General features: G+C 38.0%; 1 protein-coding gene across 1 annotated transcript in view; it reads left to right on the top strand.

The window, feature by feature from the left end:
* Positions 1-17,215: 17,215 nt before the first annotated feature.
* Positions 17,216-21,929, top strand: part of LOC148013574 (secretory carrier-associated membrane protein 1-like) — a 28,831-nt gene continuing 24,117 nt past the window's right edge. The window contains exons 1-2 of the mRNA XM_087668360.1: positions 17,216-17,388; positions 17,496-17,567. Coding sequence (XP_087524486.1) covers positions 17,338-17,388; positions 17,496-17,567 — 123 coding nt within the window. The 5' untranslated portion in view covers positions 17,216-17,337. The remainder of the gene's footprint in view (positions 17,389-17,495; positions 17,568-21,929) is intronic.

The following is a 21,929-nucleotide window of genomic DNA, read 5'->3' on the forward strand; positions in this document are numbered from 1 at the left end:
ACCACGACAGAATGTGGGCTAAAAATTCTCAAGTTGTGTCAAAATCTCATAGATACACACTAAACAATAAGCCAAGAGAATTGGGAATTAAATCTAGTGAATGGAAGGATTAATTGCACATGCAAGGGACTTCATATAATAATAAAAGCACTTAACGTGTTGACCATGAAGGAAAATTAGAAGGCCCATGTTCATGATGGCTAGAACTTAAAAGAAATTGAAACCAATGAGAGCATGTATGTGCAAGATTTCAAGATGATTAGGTAGCTATATACTAATACCCTTAAAGTAATATTTGCAAAACCTAATAGACTAACATGCAACCAACTCAATTACATGTTCTAGCAGTATGATTTTAAATCAATTGTCTTGCTTATGGTCAAGACTCCTTCACTATCCTTAAGTGGATTGATCTTCAACAAAAAAACAATTATTACCTACCATTGTCATTTATTTAGGATTAGAACTCATTTTTAATTACCATGTGTGGTTAGGATTCTTTTCCTATGGATCAAGCAACAATGTTGACATAGTAAGTAATCAGATTATCATATATACAACAAATACCCATACCACTTGAAAAATTAGTCTAGAGCGAAGGAGCACAATTGATAACATTAATAGAGTAGTATGGACCCAAAACTTCTCACCCTTACGAGGTGCCTTTTAGTTAGAACTATTACCTAGTACTAGTAATCATTGCTAATAACCAAGTTGACATGACAACCAATCATAATGCATTGTGCCGGATGTCTTGAATTGGACAACAATGGACATGTCAATAGCTCCAAATAAGCTACATGGCCTCCCCAAAAACTACTTTATAGTGGTCATGTGGCCATGACCTAAATTGCATTCAGTGTTGATCACCTTAGGCAATCTAGTTCTAGTAACGTTGTCAAGGTACTAACACAAAATGCATATCAACTTGCACTTGGTCTATATAGACTAACAATTTCTTCCATGATCTAGTACTCTACCACGTCTTCCCCCTAAAACAAGTTGCTTAGGTCTAACACCTTGACCTAATCACTAGATTATTACTTATTCGTTCAAAAAGTAACTTGATTGATTAGGTCCACCCAATCATAGGACCCACTTGTTGAGGGTAACTTCCAGCCACTTTTGATGCACACATCTAAATCATCTTTATTTATCTAAGCAATGCATACTACTACACTATGTGAACATATAAAAGAATGTTCCTTTTATTAACCTTTTACAATGATTCATTTGAACTTCTTTTCCAAATGCACAAAAACAATGCAAACAATCCTTTCAGCTATACTTTGGAAACATTATGAAACTCTTGCTCCCTCTAGGGGAAATATTCAATTACTAGATATACAATCTTTTGTAGGCTCATACTGTCAATTATCTTCGGGCTCACACCCATTATCTAGAATTGGGTCTTCTTATGCTCTAAGACATTTAGCACATGATGGATCCAATACCCTATCCTAGGTGGAAACCGTAGGAATTACTAGCCATAGTCTTCTATGGACTTTCCACTACATCACCATTGACCATTGTATCAAGCAATGCCCTTCCAAGGTTTAACATCACGTCATCAAGAGCATAGCAGAGGACCTTGAGATGGGTCCATTATCATACAACCACCACTCGTTCAATTCATCCAATATCTATGGAGCGAGTGAATACTCTTCTCTTTTAAGGGGTCTCTTTGATTGTCACAAGAAATAACTAAGAACAATGGCAACTAGCTCTCTCTAATATAACATTTGAAAGTCATTCTTTGAAAATTTTTCTAAGTAACTCTTCAATTCTTCCACTTTGAAGATAATGCTTTATAACCATTATGCTTTTCAACTATTTCATAGCATTATCTCATAAAGAAGTCACATTCAATTGTTTCCTTAGTTATGGTACCATCTTAAGTTTCAATAGGTGGCTTCTTAAAATCAATAATAATTATTGGTCTCTAATCTAATACTAAGCACGGTATGGGTAATTCTTAATGATCTAACTAATTGGGTCAAACTTGGGGTCTATTTGTTTAGTCGCTAGTGTACTCTTGAAAAAATTTGTTGGATTTGGGTTTAGACTTCAACAGTCCTAGACTGTTGAATTTTGAGTCATGATCTCTCAATCACTCAGGCTCAAGTCATGGAGCGTCAACCCAAGCGATGCACAACTTAGCATTGTCTTTGAGAACACGATGACTATTGAAAATAGAGATGGAGCTTCAATAATTTTGGCTTTATTGAGAGATCATCTCTCTCTCTCTCTCTCTCTCTCTCTCTCTCTCTCTCTCTCTCTCTCTCTCTCTCTCTCTCTCTCTCTCTCTCTCTCTCTCTCTCTCTCTCTCTCTCTCTCTGTGACCATAATGATGGTACAATTGTGATAGTAATAACAATACGGCTGATGAGATAAATGATAGTGTGAGAGGTGATACTAATGTTATGATTGATGGTAGAGTGGTTAGAGTGTTGGTGAACCCTCTCTTTCTCTTTTCTAATGATGATAACTTGTAGATATCATCCTTATACAAGGCATCTCATCATCAATCAATGATTTTGAGGTGGAAAATAATAGCTTAATCAATTCACATTATGGGGTATGCAATGCATGGAAATATTGTAATATCACAAGACTATATTATCATTCTGTCATAGCTATACATTAAAGGCCACTCCCCAATAGACACTCTGATTACTCACAAAAGTTAAAGAATCCCAAGCCTATTTTATCATTCAACCAAGGTTATTCATGAAAGGCCACTATTGAGAGTGGACTCTCTAATTACCCGCAAAAATTCTCAACTCTCACTAATTATTTCACCTGCATCTATTACAGGTCATATTAGATTATTCTCATAGAAAGCTACAAGCACTTATTTCTATATAAATTTTCTTTCTTATGAAGCACCATAAATATTAGAAGCCATTTGACTAAGGTCATAGACTTTGGCCTAGCAAAGGGTTATGTTATGATGGTTGCTATGAAAATTAAATAATCTCTATTTATTTATTTTTGTGGATTTGTATTGTCTATTACCATATAGTTCGTGACTTTTTACATGTGTTCACGTGTATGACACTAGCTGCATTATGCCTTGCAAATAGATGGCATGGAATTATTGCGTTTTATGTTATGATGAGTATATTATCATATGGATTTATGTAAACTAATTATTTTAAGTGCTGTGAAATTTAGTGTGGATGAATGAATTCTTTTTGGATGCTTCATTAGTAGGAATCATTGTACTTTTGGGTGTTCTCTAGAATGGAGATATTGTATGCATACACACACAATATGTTCATTTGGATGTAACATTTATGCAAGGCCTAAAATACTTTATCATTATTTTTGTAAATCTTAGAATATGTTTATTAGATAGGAACGAGATAATATTAGAACAAAAGCATGGCATCTATGCAAAGAAAGCAAGAAGCCCAAAAAGGGGATGCATTTCAATGATTTTTTTAGCACAAAAAGCTCATGCAAATCCATAAATCCATGCATGGAGGAGGTGCTTACCCATGCATGGGGGGAGATTGTACCCAATGCTTGTGTTATTTTCTCGTTGTCTCAATTTCTCTCTTTTGTAATTTATACATTATCTATTTTTTGAGTTAATAATATACTATTATATGGTGAAGGACTACAACATTGGTATTAAAGCTTTGATGATTGGTGTAGTAGTCATTTTTAGCCATGGTCCTGCATCCTATGTATGAAGGGTATCGTCATCACCATCATCAGGAAGCACCTCTTTATCTACTAGTCAAAGGTATTACCCATTGGTTTATGTTCCAAGATTCCTTTCTCTCATCATCAATTTAGATTTGAACCTTCTTTCCAAGGTATCTTCTTTTTCCTCATAACTACTCGTTCTCATTATTTCTATGCAAACAATGGTTTTGTTCTTGTCCTTACATGTTAGGAGGTAACTTTGACGAAGAATGGCCAATTATTTTAAGTCTATAAAGCTTTCATTATATCCTAAGGCTTAATATAAAGCATTAGTATAAGGCTTTCAACATAAAAGGCCATATTGCCTTGGACCAAGCGAAGAAGAAATCTAAACTATATTATACCCTTGTTTTGAAACCCTTGCTTTCTTGGATGTGGTGATAATCATTGCAAGGCAACAAGCCAAGGCATGCAATAGATGGGCTATAGGTCCATTCCTCCTCTTAGTACGGAGTGCTTTCTTTCTTGTTCTTTCACCTTCCTACTTGTTTGACAAGCCCACTAAGGTATATTTGCATTCTTCTCCTCTCTATAGCATTTGACTTGGGGTTGTGGCTTGGTGTATATGTATGTGCTTAAGTTTTCAATGGTGAACATTTGAGTCTTGAGCCAAATGGGGTTGGGACCATGGCCCTCAAGCATCGAGTGGGATGTGCAAGCTATTACATGCTTGTGGCGATTGCTCACTTTTGACTAGCAAGTTGAGAGTCAAAGCAAGGTTGATTGTTGTCATTCAATTAGAGTCAAGATGATGCACCTTCAATTGGGTCATCGCTCTCAAGTGCCACTCACTACACCCTTTCTTTTTGCCTTGCTCTCAAGTCTAGCCCTTCCTTTGAGTCCTCCCTAGCAATTGAGGTAGCCTTGCTCTCGAGTCCACTTTCAATTCTTTTTTCATACTAGAGTTCTCTCCACTTCACTCGAGTGGGCGTGTCTATGTGGCACCTCATGCATATTAAATAGGCCTTTACTTCTGTCACAATAAGTTCCTTGATGAGGAGGCAAATATTATTTTGTTAGGTTACTTGTTTCATTTTGGATACACCTTTAAGATCCCCATTTATAGTACCCCCTTATTCAAACACATATCATTCTTTATTAAGGCCCCTTTTCTTTTTTTTGTTTCAAAAATTTCCTTGTCTTTTTTGTCTGAAATCTCCTTGTGCTCCATTTCAAAAGGGTTCTTTGGCCTTTTCAAAAGGTTGTACACTTCAGTTTGTAAGCTACCCCTCCTTTCTTTTCTCCTCCTCTAATCTCACTTGCAGTCCACCCCATAGGGTGGTCATCCAAAGAGCAATTTCAATGTATTGTCCTTACCCAAGCCAGTATGTTTTCTTCTCCAATGTACTCACAATAATCAAAATAAGATTAACCTTGAGGCATAATCAAATTGTTGTCACAACAATCATCATTAAGCTCCTTCTTATTCTCTAGTGCAGTAAATCAACAAGTTTTTTTGGTTTTTTCCAAGATCTTGTTCCTTGGTTGTGAATTCTACATAATGCAATCTATTCAAATGTAAGTCATCTACAAATCGTCTTTTTATAAATCCCATCTCTTACTCTATCCTATCCTAGTCCTATGGGTTTTGGATCAAGCCCAATGCAAGATTGACGGATCAATTCTTTGCCTCTCAATCCCAATCTCAAACATGTAGGCCTCCTATTCCACCACTTGGTGAGAATGCAAGCATCCTAGAGTGATTGATTCTATCCATGTCCCAACAAACATAACTAAAAAATGTCAAGCTTTACAAAAAATAACTTGTCAAACTTGCACAAAACTCCTATTGTTTTAGGAGCTTCAATTCTCTTGGACTCAACTACCTCACACAATCAACTCATACTCCATTCTCACCACTATTTAGTCCCCTCTTACTCTCCCAAGCAAGCAAGAAAGCAAATAATGAAATTATGTAATAGGCTCACCTTTTAACCTTTGTATGCTTACAACAACTCAACAATGGCCCCATGATTCACTTTGAGTGCTCCATGAAAGAGGAGACACTAAAGAAGAAGATGGAGGACAAAAGAAGAAAACACTCACATGGTGGCATGTGTGATCTAAGTGCAAACCCAAATTATCTAATCTTCTAATATTTGGAGAGTTGCTAAATAGTCCTAATTGGTAGTGGTCTAAACTCCATCAGCTATGGTTTAACTACCATAATGATCTCTTCACATCCCTTACATGGATAGGATACTCAAAAAATGGTGAAGAAGCATGCTAGCAAAGGAACCAACAAATTGTGAGAGTATCACTAATTTACTTGCAATGTCATTTATACATGAGAGTGCCAAAGACTCAACGTCAAAGTTTTTTAGACTTATCAAGTACATTGGACCCTAAGGAAGATTCCTCAAAAGCATGCACTATGGCATAGCTTATATTGCCTCATTGTCAAGGTAAAGGCCAATGGTGAATAGACGGGTGGTAGACACCCTTTGTATAAGAATACACTATATAATCATATACATGCAAACACAACAAAGAATAAGGGTCCCATATATTTTGTACCCACATAACTCTCTTGTCTTCTTCTCTCTCTCAACCCTCTTGCATTGCATAGCTTCTACATCGCATCCCACCATTTATTTCCTCTCAAATTGATATCTAGGTAGCGTGTGGTGTTTGTGGGAGCTTATGCATGGAGTGAGAAGTGTAAGGAGTGAAGGATTGGTGGAAGGTTGAGGATTCAAGCTTGTTCTTTGATATTGATACTTTCTTCCCACACATTGATAGAAGTAGTATTCTCATCATGGGGATCTAGATCTAAGTCAAATAAGTGCTTGAGCCATTGAGGCTTTGACTTGGGTTAGCAATAGCCCGTTTTTTTCATTGATTTGGATAGCCATTAGTGGCTAAGATTGAAGGAAAATAGCTTGGCTTTGGATCCTTGGAAAGAGATCTTGGACAAGGTTTTGATGCATGCAAACACATGGCTTACTTAAGGAGGGCTCAATTTGTCTCTTGGAAGTAGGGGACCTTCTTGTTGCAAGCAATGGGTTTATGTAGGGGGCTCAACTTAGACCTTAAGCAAAGACTCTTCTTATGTTTGCAAGAAACAAATAAGAAATAGATTTTTTCTTGGTCCATAGCTTGTAAGAAGCATTAAAGGAATCCCAAAATACTATTGCCTCACGTTTGATGGTGTTTTGGAGCAAAATGATTCTATTCTAGATGTAACCATGGCTTTTTTGAAAAAATGGCACCTTGTGGATAGCCATTAGTTACAAAAGTAACCCCCTTCTCTTCTAAACCTTCTGATAAGGTTTAAATCTTAACTAGTCAGGTAGTTCATTCACACATGGTGTGACTGCCACATCATTATTGACTTTTGGTAGCACACAAATTTTGAAAAAACTATCACCTTGAAGGATTTTTCATGCTAGTTTACACTCATTTTGCAGAGCTTATGCAGGTTGAAAGTGAGGTATGAAAGTAGTTTGCATGTTCTTGGTCTCTTATGGGTTATTTTATGCTCAAAAGATAGCCGAAATACTTGGAAAAGATTACAAAAATTCTATATGCAAGTTGCAATATCATTTTTATATTGTTTTGAGATTTGGATATCCATTTATTGGCTTTGTAGGGCACTTCATTTGCAATACGTTGTTGGCTTATTTTGAGCTTGTAATTGGGCATATCTTACTATTTTTGGTGTACAATAGATGTTATTGTCATTATAGTTTCATCATCGAGTTTAGAGAATACATTGTTTAATATTAAAAATCTTGATGGAACAAGCTTTTCATATTGTAAAGAGTAAATATAAATGTGTTGGTCTAGAAGGAGTAGGTGAAGCCAATCAAACGCAATGAGATTATGATTGAGGACATGGATCCAAATGTATGGGAGGAATTGGATGAGCCAACGCACTCCACTATTATGATGACACTCTCAAAGTCTATGCATTTTAAGGTGAAAAGCTTGGAAGGTGCATATGGTGTATGGAAAAAGCTTGGTGACCTATATGAAAGAGAAGTGCAACCTCACAAGTTTATTGGCTTCAGAAACTCATTGATCTTCTCATGGAGGGGGCTTCAATGTCTAAATAGCTCGATGATTTCAATACTATTTTCTACCAATTGACATCTCAAGTTGTAGGTGGTCTTATGAGTTCTAATGTTGAAAGTGATTTGCTCAATGAGGAGGTCAACAAAAAGAACAATGTAAGGTCAAAGAGCTCAAGTGCACTTATGGCGAAAGAAAGGTCAAATGCTAGGGGGAGCTCTTGTGAGAGAGGTGAATCAAGGAGCAAGTCATGCAACAAAAAGGATGTTGAATATTACTTTTGTAATAAGAAGGGACACATATAAAAGAAGTTTCAAATAAAGGAATAAGAAAAAATGCAAAAATATAAAAAGATATCTGAGGATGATGGCAAAAAGGAAGAGAAAAGCAATGCAAAGATAGAAGAGATAAATGCATACAATAGTGATGATATGATGTTTTGCATAGATCCTCATTGGATGATGCATTCTTAGTTTCCATCAATAATGGCATGTCTTAGAACTAGCTTTGGATTTTGAAGCATTATTTTATGTTATCCCACATAGGGAGTGATTCTCTACATATGATGATGGAAAGAGAGGATGCGGCCATCTTGGAAATAACTGTAGTTGTAGCATTGTTGGCATTGGGAATATACGCTTGTCATTGGTAGATGAATCTTCTCTTCTCTTACAAAATGTATTGCATGTTCCAGGCTTGACAAATAGTTTGATCAATATAGGACAGCTTGGATAATTGTGGTCATGGAGTGATCTTCGGTGATCATGTGTAGAAGATTTGCAAGGGATCTCTTATTGTGGCCAAAGGGCCAAAATCTAGTACTTTGTATCCTTTGCATGTTTCTAGTATTAAAAACCATGTTGTAAACATCACTAAAATACCCATGTGTTTCTTTATGGCATCCTTGTTTAGGACATATGTAAGTTGCATGAAAGCTTTGTGCTATTTAAACTATCTTCCTTGTCTAAATTTTCCTAATCTTAGTTTTTGTGAGCATTGACTCTTTGGTGCCCAAGGTTTCATTGGAAGAAGCATCTTACTTTATCACTTTTATAGATGATGACACAAGATAAATGACAATATTAGATGTAGTGCTCCTCCCTCTCTTAGCCTATAGCACACATGAATGGCAATGTAGTCCTTTGTTGTAATGTCCTCGTATCTTCTACTCTTAAATCATACAAAATCTTTTAGACTTGATTAGAGTCCCCTTCACAAGTGTATGAGAGCATTTATTTGTTGCACTTAGAAGAAGGAATATCATGTTGGCACAATGGTCTTACTGTGCTTGAAGTCCAATAAATGTGATTTTGACATACAAAAAGATCCAAAAAATGTGATATTTGACATAAAATAATCATGTTAAGTTTGATATTGAATGAGATGGCCTCCATCAGTCTTGAGTTTTGAAGTATGGATTCCACCAAATTTAAATTTGTCCAGTGAGTTGAGAGTTACGAAACATTAAGTTGATCATACTTTAATCATGCATATCTGCTTCAATGTTAAAGCAAATTTGGAAGAAGTGAATTGTGATTTCATGAATCACATTACCACCTACACCTATTCATGATTTAGTGCACAGAAAGCAAAATCCATAGTATATATGTGTTTGAGAAAAGGGCAAAAGTGTAGAGCAGATTGTGGAAGGTGCATATGTCATCCACAAGACGAGGCTAGATATTCTCTCTAGCTCAGTCTCACAGAAGTGTAAGAGGATTTTTTATGATGTTGGCCAATGCATTTTGATGCAAGTCAAGGAGAGGCTGACCTCATATTAAGCTCAAGATAGATATGATGTTTCTATCTAGCACATCAAGTAGGAGGTTCAACAAGCTACAAAAGCCCACTATTAGGGAATTGGCTCCTCCTATGATGTAACATGCCCACCTATTGGTTGTCTAGGCACGTTTTAGTGGTCCATCGAGAAACGAATCTAAGTGTTGCTGCCCAACATTCCCATGGAATGTTACGAGGTTTGTCACTTGGGGTTTCTCGAGTCTGCCTCTCGCAACAAAACGTTCGTGGTCGAAACCTCTAGGATCGACCCAGAATCTGGGTCCATGGTGGTCAAGTCTCCTGACACATTCTAGCATCGAGTCACGGACATTCTACTTTTCGCAGAGATGCCCAAGCCAAAGTAGATCCATGCCACACTTGATTCAAAGAGAATGGGAAACGAGAGGGATGTGCGGCTCAACCTCTCTGCCCGTAGGGCATAGTCCCATTTTGGTCCCCTAAAACGACATGAATCGGGTTCTAACTTAACCATACCTAAAGGTGAAACGACGATAAAACCTTGTGAGAAGCCTCCCAATTCTCTGGGATCACCCTACCATAGGATAGACCGTTGGAGTTCTGTAGACTTGCTTCCCTTGATAACTTTAGTTTTCTAATTAGGTCCTATCACATTTATGTATGACATTCACAATCAGCTTCCTTAATTAGGCCTTTTAGGGAACAGGATTCGTTCGCGTAATTTACAGCACTGACATGAAAACAAAATAAGCAGTCCTTTTGACAAACAATCTCCTTAACTTATCTTCAAGTTAATCTTTGTCTCCTGCTCATACAGGAGAATTATGTATCCCTTCTGTCCAATAGAAGTACTCGGTCCAAATCACATGGCACCATAATTTCCATCCTTTATCTAGAATAGGATCTTCCAATGCCCCAGACGTTGGGCTCACGGAAGTCTACAATTCCGTTCCGGTCTAGGCAAGGAGTGTCCAGGGCTCCATTGACCCAAGCGACCTAGGAGTGAGACACAACTTCTGTGGTTGGCCTTTTCACCACTTGACCTTCGGCTCGTGAATTGAGCAGTGTCCTCTTGGGGTAATCCGCAGTGTGATCTTTGAGATGATCCACCCTGCAAAATATCCTTCCTTAATTAATCCATTTAGGAATCAAGCACGATCAAGGCAATCAACCTAATATCATCTTTCAGTGAAACATTCCTTTATTTCCCATGGCTACTTGTCATTACTGACCCTTGCCATGCTTTTACCATCAAACACAAGCACTTGGAATATTTATCCAAATCACAATGCAACAATCAGTTGATTGAAAAAAAACATTTAAGGTGTTGTTCAATCACCCAACAAAACTAATTGTATTTTTTCCAAACAATACAAGAATAGTCGCGATAATAATTACATCGCATATTCGCTCTCTCCCTTGGCATCAAAGAGCAATACTATGCAAAATTTACTTAATAATTGTATGCACAATTCTTTATGTCATTCTTTTTATGATTATGATATTCATAACCTATGACCGATTGCTCTATCAACGAATAAGCCATACGCAACTAAGTGCAATTAACTTTCCTTGATACATTTGCATTTTGCAATCTCCATCTTTCAAATATGTGAGAAGAGGCTTATCCCTTCCCATGACCTATTCTCATACATCATAGCATGGGCCTAATGTATCTCATGCAAGAATCAAAGCAAGCATCTATTAATTTAGAAATACATTACTTATGACTGGAACTGCAGTTGGATTGACAGTGATGCCTTCGCATGAAGCTTCGTTGCTAGTTGTAGGATTGCCATCCACACGCAACATTCTTCACTTGGAGGCCATCATCCACAAGTAGACTCAAGAGATTAAGAAGGCGAAATTATTCGAGATGGGAGAGTGTAAGAGAAGATGGCTAAGTCAAGGATCAAGATAGAGGGAATTGAGCTAACTCTCTCCCTTGTAACCCTCTCAGGGTAACTCCTCTCTCTCTCTCTCTCTCTCTCTCTCTCTCTCTCTTGGAGGGGTATCCTTCTCTCTACCTCTCTCTTGCAGCCTCTCGGGGTCTCCTTGTGCTCTCTTGTGCCTCCCCATGTCTCATATTTATAATGAATTAGAGAAGAGGGGATGTGGCTGAGAACAAGAGTTCTTGGTGGAGGGGCTCTCGGAAGAATCAGTGATCTGATGCTCAGATCATAAATCTGATGGTTCCATTGACTCCAAAAGGGGGGTAAAACCCCAAGACACTTGATTAGAAATCTTTCAGATCACTCCTTCTTTCTCTCCTTGTTTGAAGTGTTGTCTACTGCCTGTAAACTGCGATCGCAGCGCACACAATTGCGCCAATCACTCTCTTTATTTTTTTATTTTTATAAAATCTCCAAAACTAACTAAAACATCACTTGACTTTTCTTTCAAATGACATCCAGTCCTCGAAATCTCCATATCTTTTTAGGATAATATCTAAAATATCCAGAATATGCTAATTTTGCCCAAAATCTAATATTTTTGGACCATCCATACTATACATATTAACACTAGCGATTAATATGGCTCATAAATTTCATTCACGTTGTAACTTCCGTGAAGGGTAGCTATAGTCCTTGTTAATATGAGAAAAATATTAGATTTATGACTCTCGATTTTTTAAATAAAATATTTTTAATTAAATAAAATTATTAGTTATTAATATTAGTTAGTTTTTACCTTAGTCTTTAGTTAGTAACCTTAGTAACTTATTAATTGACTAACTAACTTTCGAACTAACCAACTAACTTTAATTGTGTGGAAATATTACATATGATGTTGACTCCTCTCGTGACATTGCCTTACTCCTTTGGCATTAGCTCTCCTCACACACAACACTGCCAAATTAGCACTTAAGAGCCACACAATTTTGTGAAGCATCACTTCAATCACAAGAGCATACACATGCATAACTCCACCAAGTCATGGCTACATGTAGAGATTGTAGGTACATAATACTAATAAATCAACATATCAAAGATAATGTTGTTATAGATGCCAACGATGATGAGACAATGGTGGAGTTATCTTCATGGTCTGTAGTGTTCTCAAGTTGGTCTATATATTGCTATGTGTATATGTGTATGAATATGTGGTGTCGGGTTAATGCTAAGGTAGAACCTTGGCTATGGTGAAAGACTCCTCCATGAAGTTGCCCCATGTTGAAAGACTATTCCATTTGGTGATACCAAAGATTTTGAAGCCTTACAATCTAAAAGTCCAAATGTCAACACATAGACTCAAAAACATTCTAAAATTGTGTGTAAGCCATTATCTAAGGACATAATGCACACCCTTCTAAAAAAAGGTCTTATTTATTTCAAAATCCACACATGGACATGATAACCTTCATAATGTGACATTAAACTCCTCCAAATAGTACCTTTTATATTCCCCCTCATCCTTTGCAATTTTGAGGTTCAATCTTAAAGTTGAACCTTTACCTTTCTTTCTAAACATGGCCACCTCTATCTCTTTGCATAAACTCCATCAATTCCATGTGTTCTTGATCTCTCCTAATTTCAGAATACGTAATCCCCTTTATCATTTGTAATTTTGAGGCTTTAAACTTCAGCCTCTAGTTCTCTCCATACACTTGAAGCTAAATTCTGCTTGATTTGATTCAACTTGATTCGTAAAGTGATGAACAAACAAACATATTTAATAACATATATATTAGTATTTTTTGTTTTAAGTAACAAGATTGGGAAAATCAAGAGCTAATTTACAATCAAATGGCCTAACACAAAGTACCAAATTTGTATCCTCTCTCTCATGATATATTCGGAACAACAATCCTTAAATAACAAAACATAACCAATAACCATACTAGGAAACAAAACCTACTAGATAAATATACATAGAAATAGAACCATAGTTATTTGTTGAATTAATTTCCAATGATAGTTTCAAAAATTTGCACTTAAATGAGTGCCAAAATTCCTAAATGGATCTTTAACCCCAAATGGCAGCAACTACAAATTAAGGACAAAGGCAAGGAAGGATTTCAAGGATCATGGATTCCTAAAGCAGCCAAAGTATTACTTACAAAATGTCTAGTGCACACGCTATGGATGGGGATCACCTATTGTTAGGATGTTCTAGACCTAATCGACCTTGCACCAATTGTGGCTCTCCTCAAGCAACAACAACATTAAATCTTTTAAGGCTTATGGATTTCTAAAGTAGCCAATGTCTTACTTACATGATGTCTAGTGCACACACTATGGATGGGGATCACCTATTGTCAAGTTGTTCTAGACCTAATCAAGCTTGCATCAATTGTAGCTAATTTGGGTAGGATGCCACTTTTGTAGAGCCCCTACATGGCTCCCATACCCTGTTCTCTATGCTAACATTGGCTATTAGCAAAATAGAGGACCATTCTACTAAAGACCACAACAATTGGGTCTCCCAACTCTATTTGACCGAAAAGTAGTTGTGCTTAGAGCATATATTAATCCTTCAAGGATTCATAGACCTCCACACCCAATCCTAACTCACCCCTTGAGTGGCACTCCAATCCATTACATCAAAGGACTACTCAAATATGAATGATACAAGAGTCCATATATCTCTTATGGCAAAAAGGGCAACACGGTCCTTATGGACTAGAAGATAATTCTAGTGATGATGTTCGGATGTGGCCAAGGGTGCGAATTCATGCAAACCTAGAGAAATTATCAAATTTTGGTGTTGTGATCAACCAAGGTATGCATCTTCTAAAATCCCTTAAAAATAGGAACCAATCTAAGAAAATAAGACAAACCAAAAATGCAATGAGTGTGGCATTACACACGTGTAGTTGGTCAATTTTGTGGGAATGAAAGCAAAGATGGGCTCCTAGATCTTTTCTTTGATATCGATGTGTGAATTGATCATGTTGCAATGGCATGGCTCCAAGTCTTCGAGCATGGTTTCATTCCTCTTACCACTAGAGTAGCTAAAAGACATGGCGAATAGCTGATTCACAAGCTATTCCAATTCCTTCTTCTCCTAATCTTTCATACCTTTAATTAATCCGCTAAAGGAGTACATCTTGAGTCAGAGCACTCATCTAGGAGGGGGCAAATGCCAACCAATTTCAACAACTAATAAAAATAATAATTGTTAAAAGTAGTAATGATTGAAAGTAGAAATGTTGAAGTCCAAAGTATGAAGAAAGTTGCCAAGGTCACCAGTAGTTACCAAAACCACAATTTTCACAAGATGTCATAATAAACAATAGTTACTAAAAGTCATAATTGTTAAACATAGTAAGAGACATCGATGACAACATGTTACTAAAAAGAGACCAAGTTAGGAGCCAAAAAATAACATATTCATTTTTGGAGACACCTAAGGTGTCAATGCTTCTTTAAATCATTTCTCTATTCCATTTTTATACATGTGACTAGTCCACAACATGTTAGAGTTAGTTTTCAAAAATTTCACAACATGAAAATAATTCTTATTGTTGTAAAAGCTAAGCATCAAACTCACTTCTGTGCAAATTGTATGACATATGCAAATAAGCATGCATACATAATCATATCTCACATGCTAAATTGAAGAATCTTATGCATGTACTATAAATCCCATGGCTTGTAGCCTAATCTAAGGACCAAGCATTACAAGTTAATAAGAGAGGGATAGAAGCATTAAGGGTGCCCATCCAAAAAGAAATCCTATATATAATGTGCACAATTAAATAGAAAACTCATTCTTGTATGTGCAAATCTGAGGGCAGTTTCCTTCTTCTTCTTCTTCTTCTTTCCTTCTTGGTTCCACCATAGCCAACAAAGCTTGGGAAAGTGAGACAGAGCATGAGGGATCGTAGGAGAAGCCTCTCTTCTTCATTCTCTTGCTTCCTTCCTTTTCTTTCTCCTTCGTCTCAAGCCCATGCCCATGTGGAGAGCTTGCTTCGGAGTGAGGCATTTGATGTACCCAATTAACTCATAAACTAGGATCTTTAGTAGACATTTTAAAGATGAAACACTTACCTTTGGGTATAGCTTGTCTAAAGAAACGACTCCCATGGAAAAAGGGAAAAAAGAATTCCTTTTCAAATCCATAATATTTTTAAAGTCATCTCCCAACATGAATGTGTCCATTTTCTCTCACTTTTGACAATGTTATTAAACCTATGATTACATTCATAGAGACACTTGTTGATGATTAAAGAAATTATGTGTATAAAATTCCAGTGTATATCGTTGATTTTATATCAATGGCCTCAACTCTACCCAAAAGTTATTTAGCTCCAGATCTTCAATAATGGCTTTCATAAGTTGTTTGGTTGAGCTCCTCTTCATGGATCAAACTACAACAAGAAAGGTATAATTTAGTGAGCCGATTGCACGTGTTCTTGCATACTCTTGCTTTCTTGCATTCACAAGCTTGAGTGGAAAGAGAATGGTCCAATTTATAGCTTGAGCACGATTTGCTTACATTAGTAGTAGCTTGCACGTATTCTTGCATACTCTTGCTTTCTTGCTCATTCACAAGCTTGAGTGGAGAGAGAATGGTCCAATTTATAGCTTGAGCACGATTTGCTTACATTAGTAGTAGCTTGTGCCAAAGAGATTGGAAGCTCTTGAGAGAACAAGAGTTTAGTCTAATCACAACATTGTCTTGAGCTCCCATGAGGCCCAATAGCAAGTGTGCCTCACCTACTTTCATGTTTATCATAAATAACCATGTAGCTTGTAAAGCAAACTCTTCAAGAAATAGCAATCCCTCCATGCATAAGTAAAATAACTTGTATGGAGGGAGCGGACTACAAGTTTCCTCGTCCATGTGCAAGAAAATGGAGCATAGGAGGTTACAATCATTAAGGCAACAAAGAAGGTGCAAACACACATATAGATGTGTGTGCATGCACGTGCGTGCATGCGTGCACACACACACACACACACACACACACACACACACACACACACAAAGTTGCACAAGTGCATTGACAATTGTGAGGGAGTCCCTAAAACATGTATTATAAGTCAATTGGAGTGCACATACATTGACAATTTTAACCATGTCTGTGTTAGTAAAATTCAATGGTGTGAGATTACACCAAGGCTCTGTGTATGAAAAAGAGACATGGTGAGGTCCAAACTTGATAACTCTCGCCTCTTTGATTTGAAGGTTCAAAATTTTCCTTCTAGAATGTAATAAGCACATGCAATGCTTATGAAAACTAATGTTTAATGTGAGGCGAATCACAAAAGTTAGAAAAAAACTTCTAAGACTGTCAAGAGAAGGCTTCATAATTGATAAAATTGAGTCCATTTACTTACACTTGTGAATATATTATCTTTCAAAATGTGGGAAAAGAACCTATAAAGTGTCGAGTCGAAGGCTTTTTATATTAGCTGTTAAAAATTGTTTCCATGACAAAGGTAAAGTGGATGGTATGGAATACTTTTATATCACTCGTCAGGATGGGGACTCTATGATGGTGCTTTTACTTGATGATAACCATTAAATGTGTCATTCCATACAAGATTATAAATTGTAGTAAGTATGAGTAAATAACTACAACAATTAAAAGCACAAGGACAACAAATATTACAATTTACAAGATTGTAAATAGTAATGGCAAGGAGGAAATTAATAACACGAATAATACATCGGTATATATACATGTCATGTATATAGACATATAATATATAAAATTAAACACCAGTAAATAAATAAATAAAAAAGTATGTAAGATGTATAGACATGATAACAACACGACGACAACAACCAAGTAAAAGGGAATCGAAAGAGAGTAGAGGCAAACACAAAGCCGTGCATCGAAGGAAATGAAGCAGACAGAATAAACGTCGACAGATCTCGCGAATTCAGAAGAGGACCATGCCCTACGAGAGCAATCCCTTCGACGAAGAGGAGGTCAATCCATTCGCGGTGAGCTCTCTGTCTGTGTGTCTATGTTTGCAAATGCGCGCATGGACAGGTCTGGATCTGGCTCGTAACAGCTCATGTGATCTTCAATTTGTCGTATGATTTTCCAGGATCCGGCTGTCCGTGCTCAGCTGTCAGGACAGCCTCAATATGGTGTCGGAGGTGGAGCTTTCTTCAATCCTGTGAGTAGACCCTCTTTGTCAAGTAATTTGCAAGCATTCACCTCCAGATAATGGACCTGTATGAGATACAATGCATTGTTTCCTTGTAGATCTATGTGCAAAATGACCTTACAGTTTGTGGTGATCGATTAACCTGAGCTATTGATTGCCGCGTTTTGGTGATTGACAAACATAAGCTCTCTATTGTTCCCTACGATTAGAAAACTCCATTCGATTAGATACAAGAAAGCAGAATTTTGATCGTACAGCACAGTAACCCTTTTGACGTACAGTGGAGTAGCCCTTCGGAGCAAGAAAATGCACCAGAGATCAAGTTGATGACGTCTCCATGTTTGTTCCTATGTCAATGTTTGTCAACTAGTTAGTGCATGTGTAGGTGCTGCTTGAAAAGTACTCGGAACATACAGACTGATCATCATTGTCAAAATCTACATAAGACATGTCACATGATTAATTCTATTGCAATGTTCTCTTGTTCAAGCCAAGCTTATCTCACGTATTAATGCATGCTCACGTTTTGTAGATAGGTCAATGATTACATCTTGTGCTTGGATGTGAGCATAGCAACAAACTCTTTAAAGCATGGTTTCGTTTTAAAAATTTTGCCTTATATCATTGGCCACTTTGGGCTTCAGGCTTATCATTTTGTGGTGATTGTTACAAACAATGTCAATTCTTCTTGTTGCGCACTGGTATATATTGGAAGTCCAGTGAGGATAGATTTGTATGCTATAACTGAAGACTTCCAAAAGGTTTCAAAATGCCTGCAACTTGGACATCTTACGCATAATGCTATTTTATCTATTAAAAAGAGAACAATTAGCTATAAAGCTGTATGTGGGTGGAGGATGCCTCTCTCTCTCTCTCTCTCTCTCTCTCTCTCTCTCTCTCTTTCTCTACTCATAGGGCACTTTTTGGGGCCTGGGAGGGGGTATTGTGCAACCAAAGTTGTTAGATGCATTAACATTTAGCTGTAGTGCGTTAAATTGGTCTCCATTTATAGCCCCAAAAAGGCTTTATTTCCATTATTGACATTTAGTGCACATGGTAGGACAAATGCTCCAAAATTCCCTATGAATAAGGCATGCGTGGGCATTCTTTACCACTCTCTATGCATTCATTGATCAATCTTCACTCTTGCTTCTCTCTAACGGCTAGTAGCCCCATTGGAGTGGCTGATTGTTGGTGTTTGGAGCTGTCTGGAGCCACCCACATCAATCGGAGCTGCTGCCATTGTCAGCTAGCTACCGCCCAGCCTGCTGCCCACACCAGCTGGTTGCTGCACAGCTTGCCACCCACTTTGGAGGATTGTTGCCCATCTGCGTTTTCAGCATCAACTGATGCCTATTTGTGTTTTCTACTCCAAACAGTCGTCCTCTCTACGTTTTGCTGTTCTACCAAGCTGCCCAACATCAAACAGTTTTAGCTAGCTTACATGCCATTATCAGCAGTTGTGTTTGATTTCAGCAAGCTGAGTTCTTCAGCATTACTTTACGTTTTTCCACTCGTGAAGTGCTGCCGAGCAGTCACCTGATTGCAGCCAGTTCTGTTGAGAGATCTTCATCGACACTTTTGCGTTTTCTCCTCCCAAGTGGTTGCCAACAATCATCTTGATAGCAACCATCATTCCGGAGAGATTTCGATATCTTCTCGATCACCAAAAGCTCTTGAGGACAGTGTTTCTCTCCCTCTACAGCTGTTCTTCATCAACTGGTGTCTTCTTTGACACCCTATTGCCCGGATGATTGTGTTTTGCTCCCTCCACAAACTATCCGTATCCACATGTAGCGTCACTTGATCAATTGGGACTACATAGTCATCTTTGAGCTCGGATTGGCGTTGTTGACTCAACTTTACTCACCTCACTACTGGTTGTAGAGACATGGAACCCTCAAGCTTTGTTAACCTTGTTTTGATTTTTGTTTGGACATTACTTCGTTAAATAGCATGTTTGTCCACATTTAGAACACTTCTCCTTCTTTCATTAAGCGTTATTTCTCTTCTTCAAAAAGCTGCTTTTTGTAGGTATAGATTGGAGCACAATTGAGAAGTATTTGGAGGTGCATAGGGCTTCGCCTTCTTTTGATTTGATGGTTGCTTTTGCTGTTGCTTTTGTCCATCTTTGTGGCTGAATATGCTTCATAATCAATCACTCTCTTCTTATCATTCTTTTGGAATGATTTGTTGTCATTTGCTCCATTTTCCACGTCTCAACATGGTCAATGAGCTCTTTGAGACTAGGGCAATGATAATGATTAAGAGCAAGATGAAGTTTGTAATGCAAACCTCCTTGAGTACCATCTATAGACCATACTACATTTGAATAGGGTTTTTGTGTAAGGCGGCAAAAGTTGGGAATATACTCTTTAAAGGAGCATATGGAGTATGTGGCTATCTAGATGTAGGATTTGAGGTTTGTGATTCCTTGAAGGTGGCTCCCTTCAATTTTGATGTGACTTTGAGATGCAGCCTTTGCTTTATGATTATGTGGGCCTGGTGGATTATTACACATGCTTTGTGACCATTTGGGATGAGATATGGCACACACCTTGTATGGTAAAGTAGAGACAATCACTAGTGGGGGCAACTTTACCCTTTTTGCCATGGCTTCTACCCCTTAGTTATCACCCTTGATGGATATGGATCCATGTACATCAGGTGGACATCTTGGTTGTGGGCCATTCTTTGCACTTGCTTGGTGGATGGAGATCCATTTGAAAACTCGTTTTGGGACTAGTTTGTTGAAAGTACCATTATAGACTATGCTAGTATAGCATATTCAATGAGTAGGCCTTTTGGCGTAAGAGGAAGACCAAAGTTAAGAACATGCATTCATAAGAAGCATGTGGTAGATGTGGTTGCTCAAATAGAAGATTTTAGGGTTGTGATTCTTTGAAGGTGACTTTCCTCAATTTCAATGTGATCTTGAGCAACCTTGATTGTATAATCACATGGGTTTGGTGGATTATCACTTACACTTTGTGCCTATTCAGGATGAGATCTAGAGGGTGGTGCACGCCTTGGCCATTGCGTTCATCAAATGGGACGATTGAAATGAATAAATAGGTACAATGGATTTCTATTAAGGTCAAGGTGATACTCTAGTATATAAAGGACTAGTAGGGTAGATATCAATTGCTGTAGAAGTTGGAATAGGGATAAAGGCTTAAGCAAAGGGCATTGAGAAGCTTATATAGGGGCAAGAAAGCCGGAAGAGGTGGCCTAGGATGCGCAATGCTGAAGGAAAATTCTAATGATGCCAGGAACAACAAGGTGGAGTGTATTGTCACTTCTACGGATCCTAAATGACAGCACACCAACCAATGCTCAAGGTAGAGGTGCTGGACTGCATGGATAGATTTGCGTTTGAGTGTTGATGAAGAAGGAAACTATGGTTTTGACTTGTAGCAGCAATCTAGGAGCAAAGTCTATGTTTAGGGTTGTAAGCACTCGCGTTTAGGACTGGAGGTTGCCCCGTTTTGGGGGGCCAATAGGAGCATGGCTAGTAGGGGCCATAAATTTTGGAGGATAAGCTGCATTTTGGGTGGTAGATGGCAGTTGGGACAGCGGGAAAAGCAAATGTATTAGTCACCAGAAGTCGTAGCATCAAAGAATGATGCTGAGGTAGTTGTAAGGGTAGTAGGGTGCTGCATCTTGGCTGTTGCTAGTAGTAGGACCAATCACTCAAACCTTGATGCAAGAGTTGTGGTAGACTGATAATGTGTCAGGGCTGTTCAGGAGTAGGTGTCGTAGCATGAGGATGTGAATTCTTAACTTAACACTCTTTGATGTAGGAGTTGTGGTAGATTGATAATGTGTTGAGGCTGTTCAGGAGTAGTTATTGTATCATGAGGACGCGAATTCTTAACTTAATGCACTTTGGATACTTAAGTTGTGACACTTAAGTTATGCACATGTGAGGTGCCTATGTGAGATTAAGTTGATTGTGTCTCGGTGATGGATGTGTCAAAAGATGATATACTAGCGAGATAGTAGGGTTTGCGGGGAGGAACATGGAGTGAACTCGGCAAACATGGAGAAGAGAAGAGAAGAGAAGAGAGAAGAAACTCTGATGAATGGAATGACGAAGTTCTGAATCATGGAGTGAATGTGATACAAGGGAACAAGGATGCTGTAGCACAAGGAAGATGGTGAAGACAGCCACGAACCACGAACCGCAATGTCCTCCTGAAGGGGTGTGAGGGTAATGGAGAGGCTGGAGAGAAGAGGTGACGGGACTGAACGAATCAGCCGTGGCGAATGAATGAGAGAGTGGCCTATAAATAGGCATAGCCAGTCTAGGATGGTGCCCCTTTTTGGGGCTGCAAACCCTAAATGCAAAAGGCAGAAACGCAAAAAACA

The sequence above is a fragment of the Lygodium microphyllum genome, chromosome 26 (genome assembly GCF_053477565.2).
Source record: "Lygodium microphyllum isolate KBCC chromosome 26, Lygodium_microphyllum_v1.1.10, whole genome shotgun sequence".
Classification (NCBI taxonomy): Eukaryota; Viridiplantae; Streptophyta; class Polypodiopsida; order Schizaeales; family Lygodiaceae; genus Lygodium; species Lygodium microphyllum.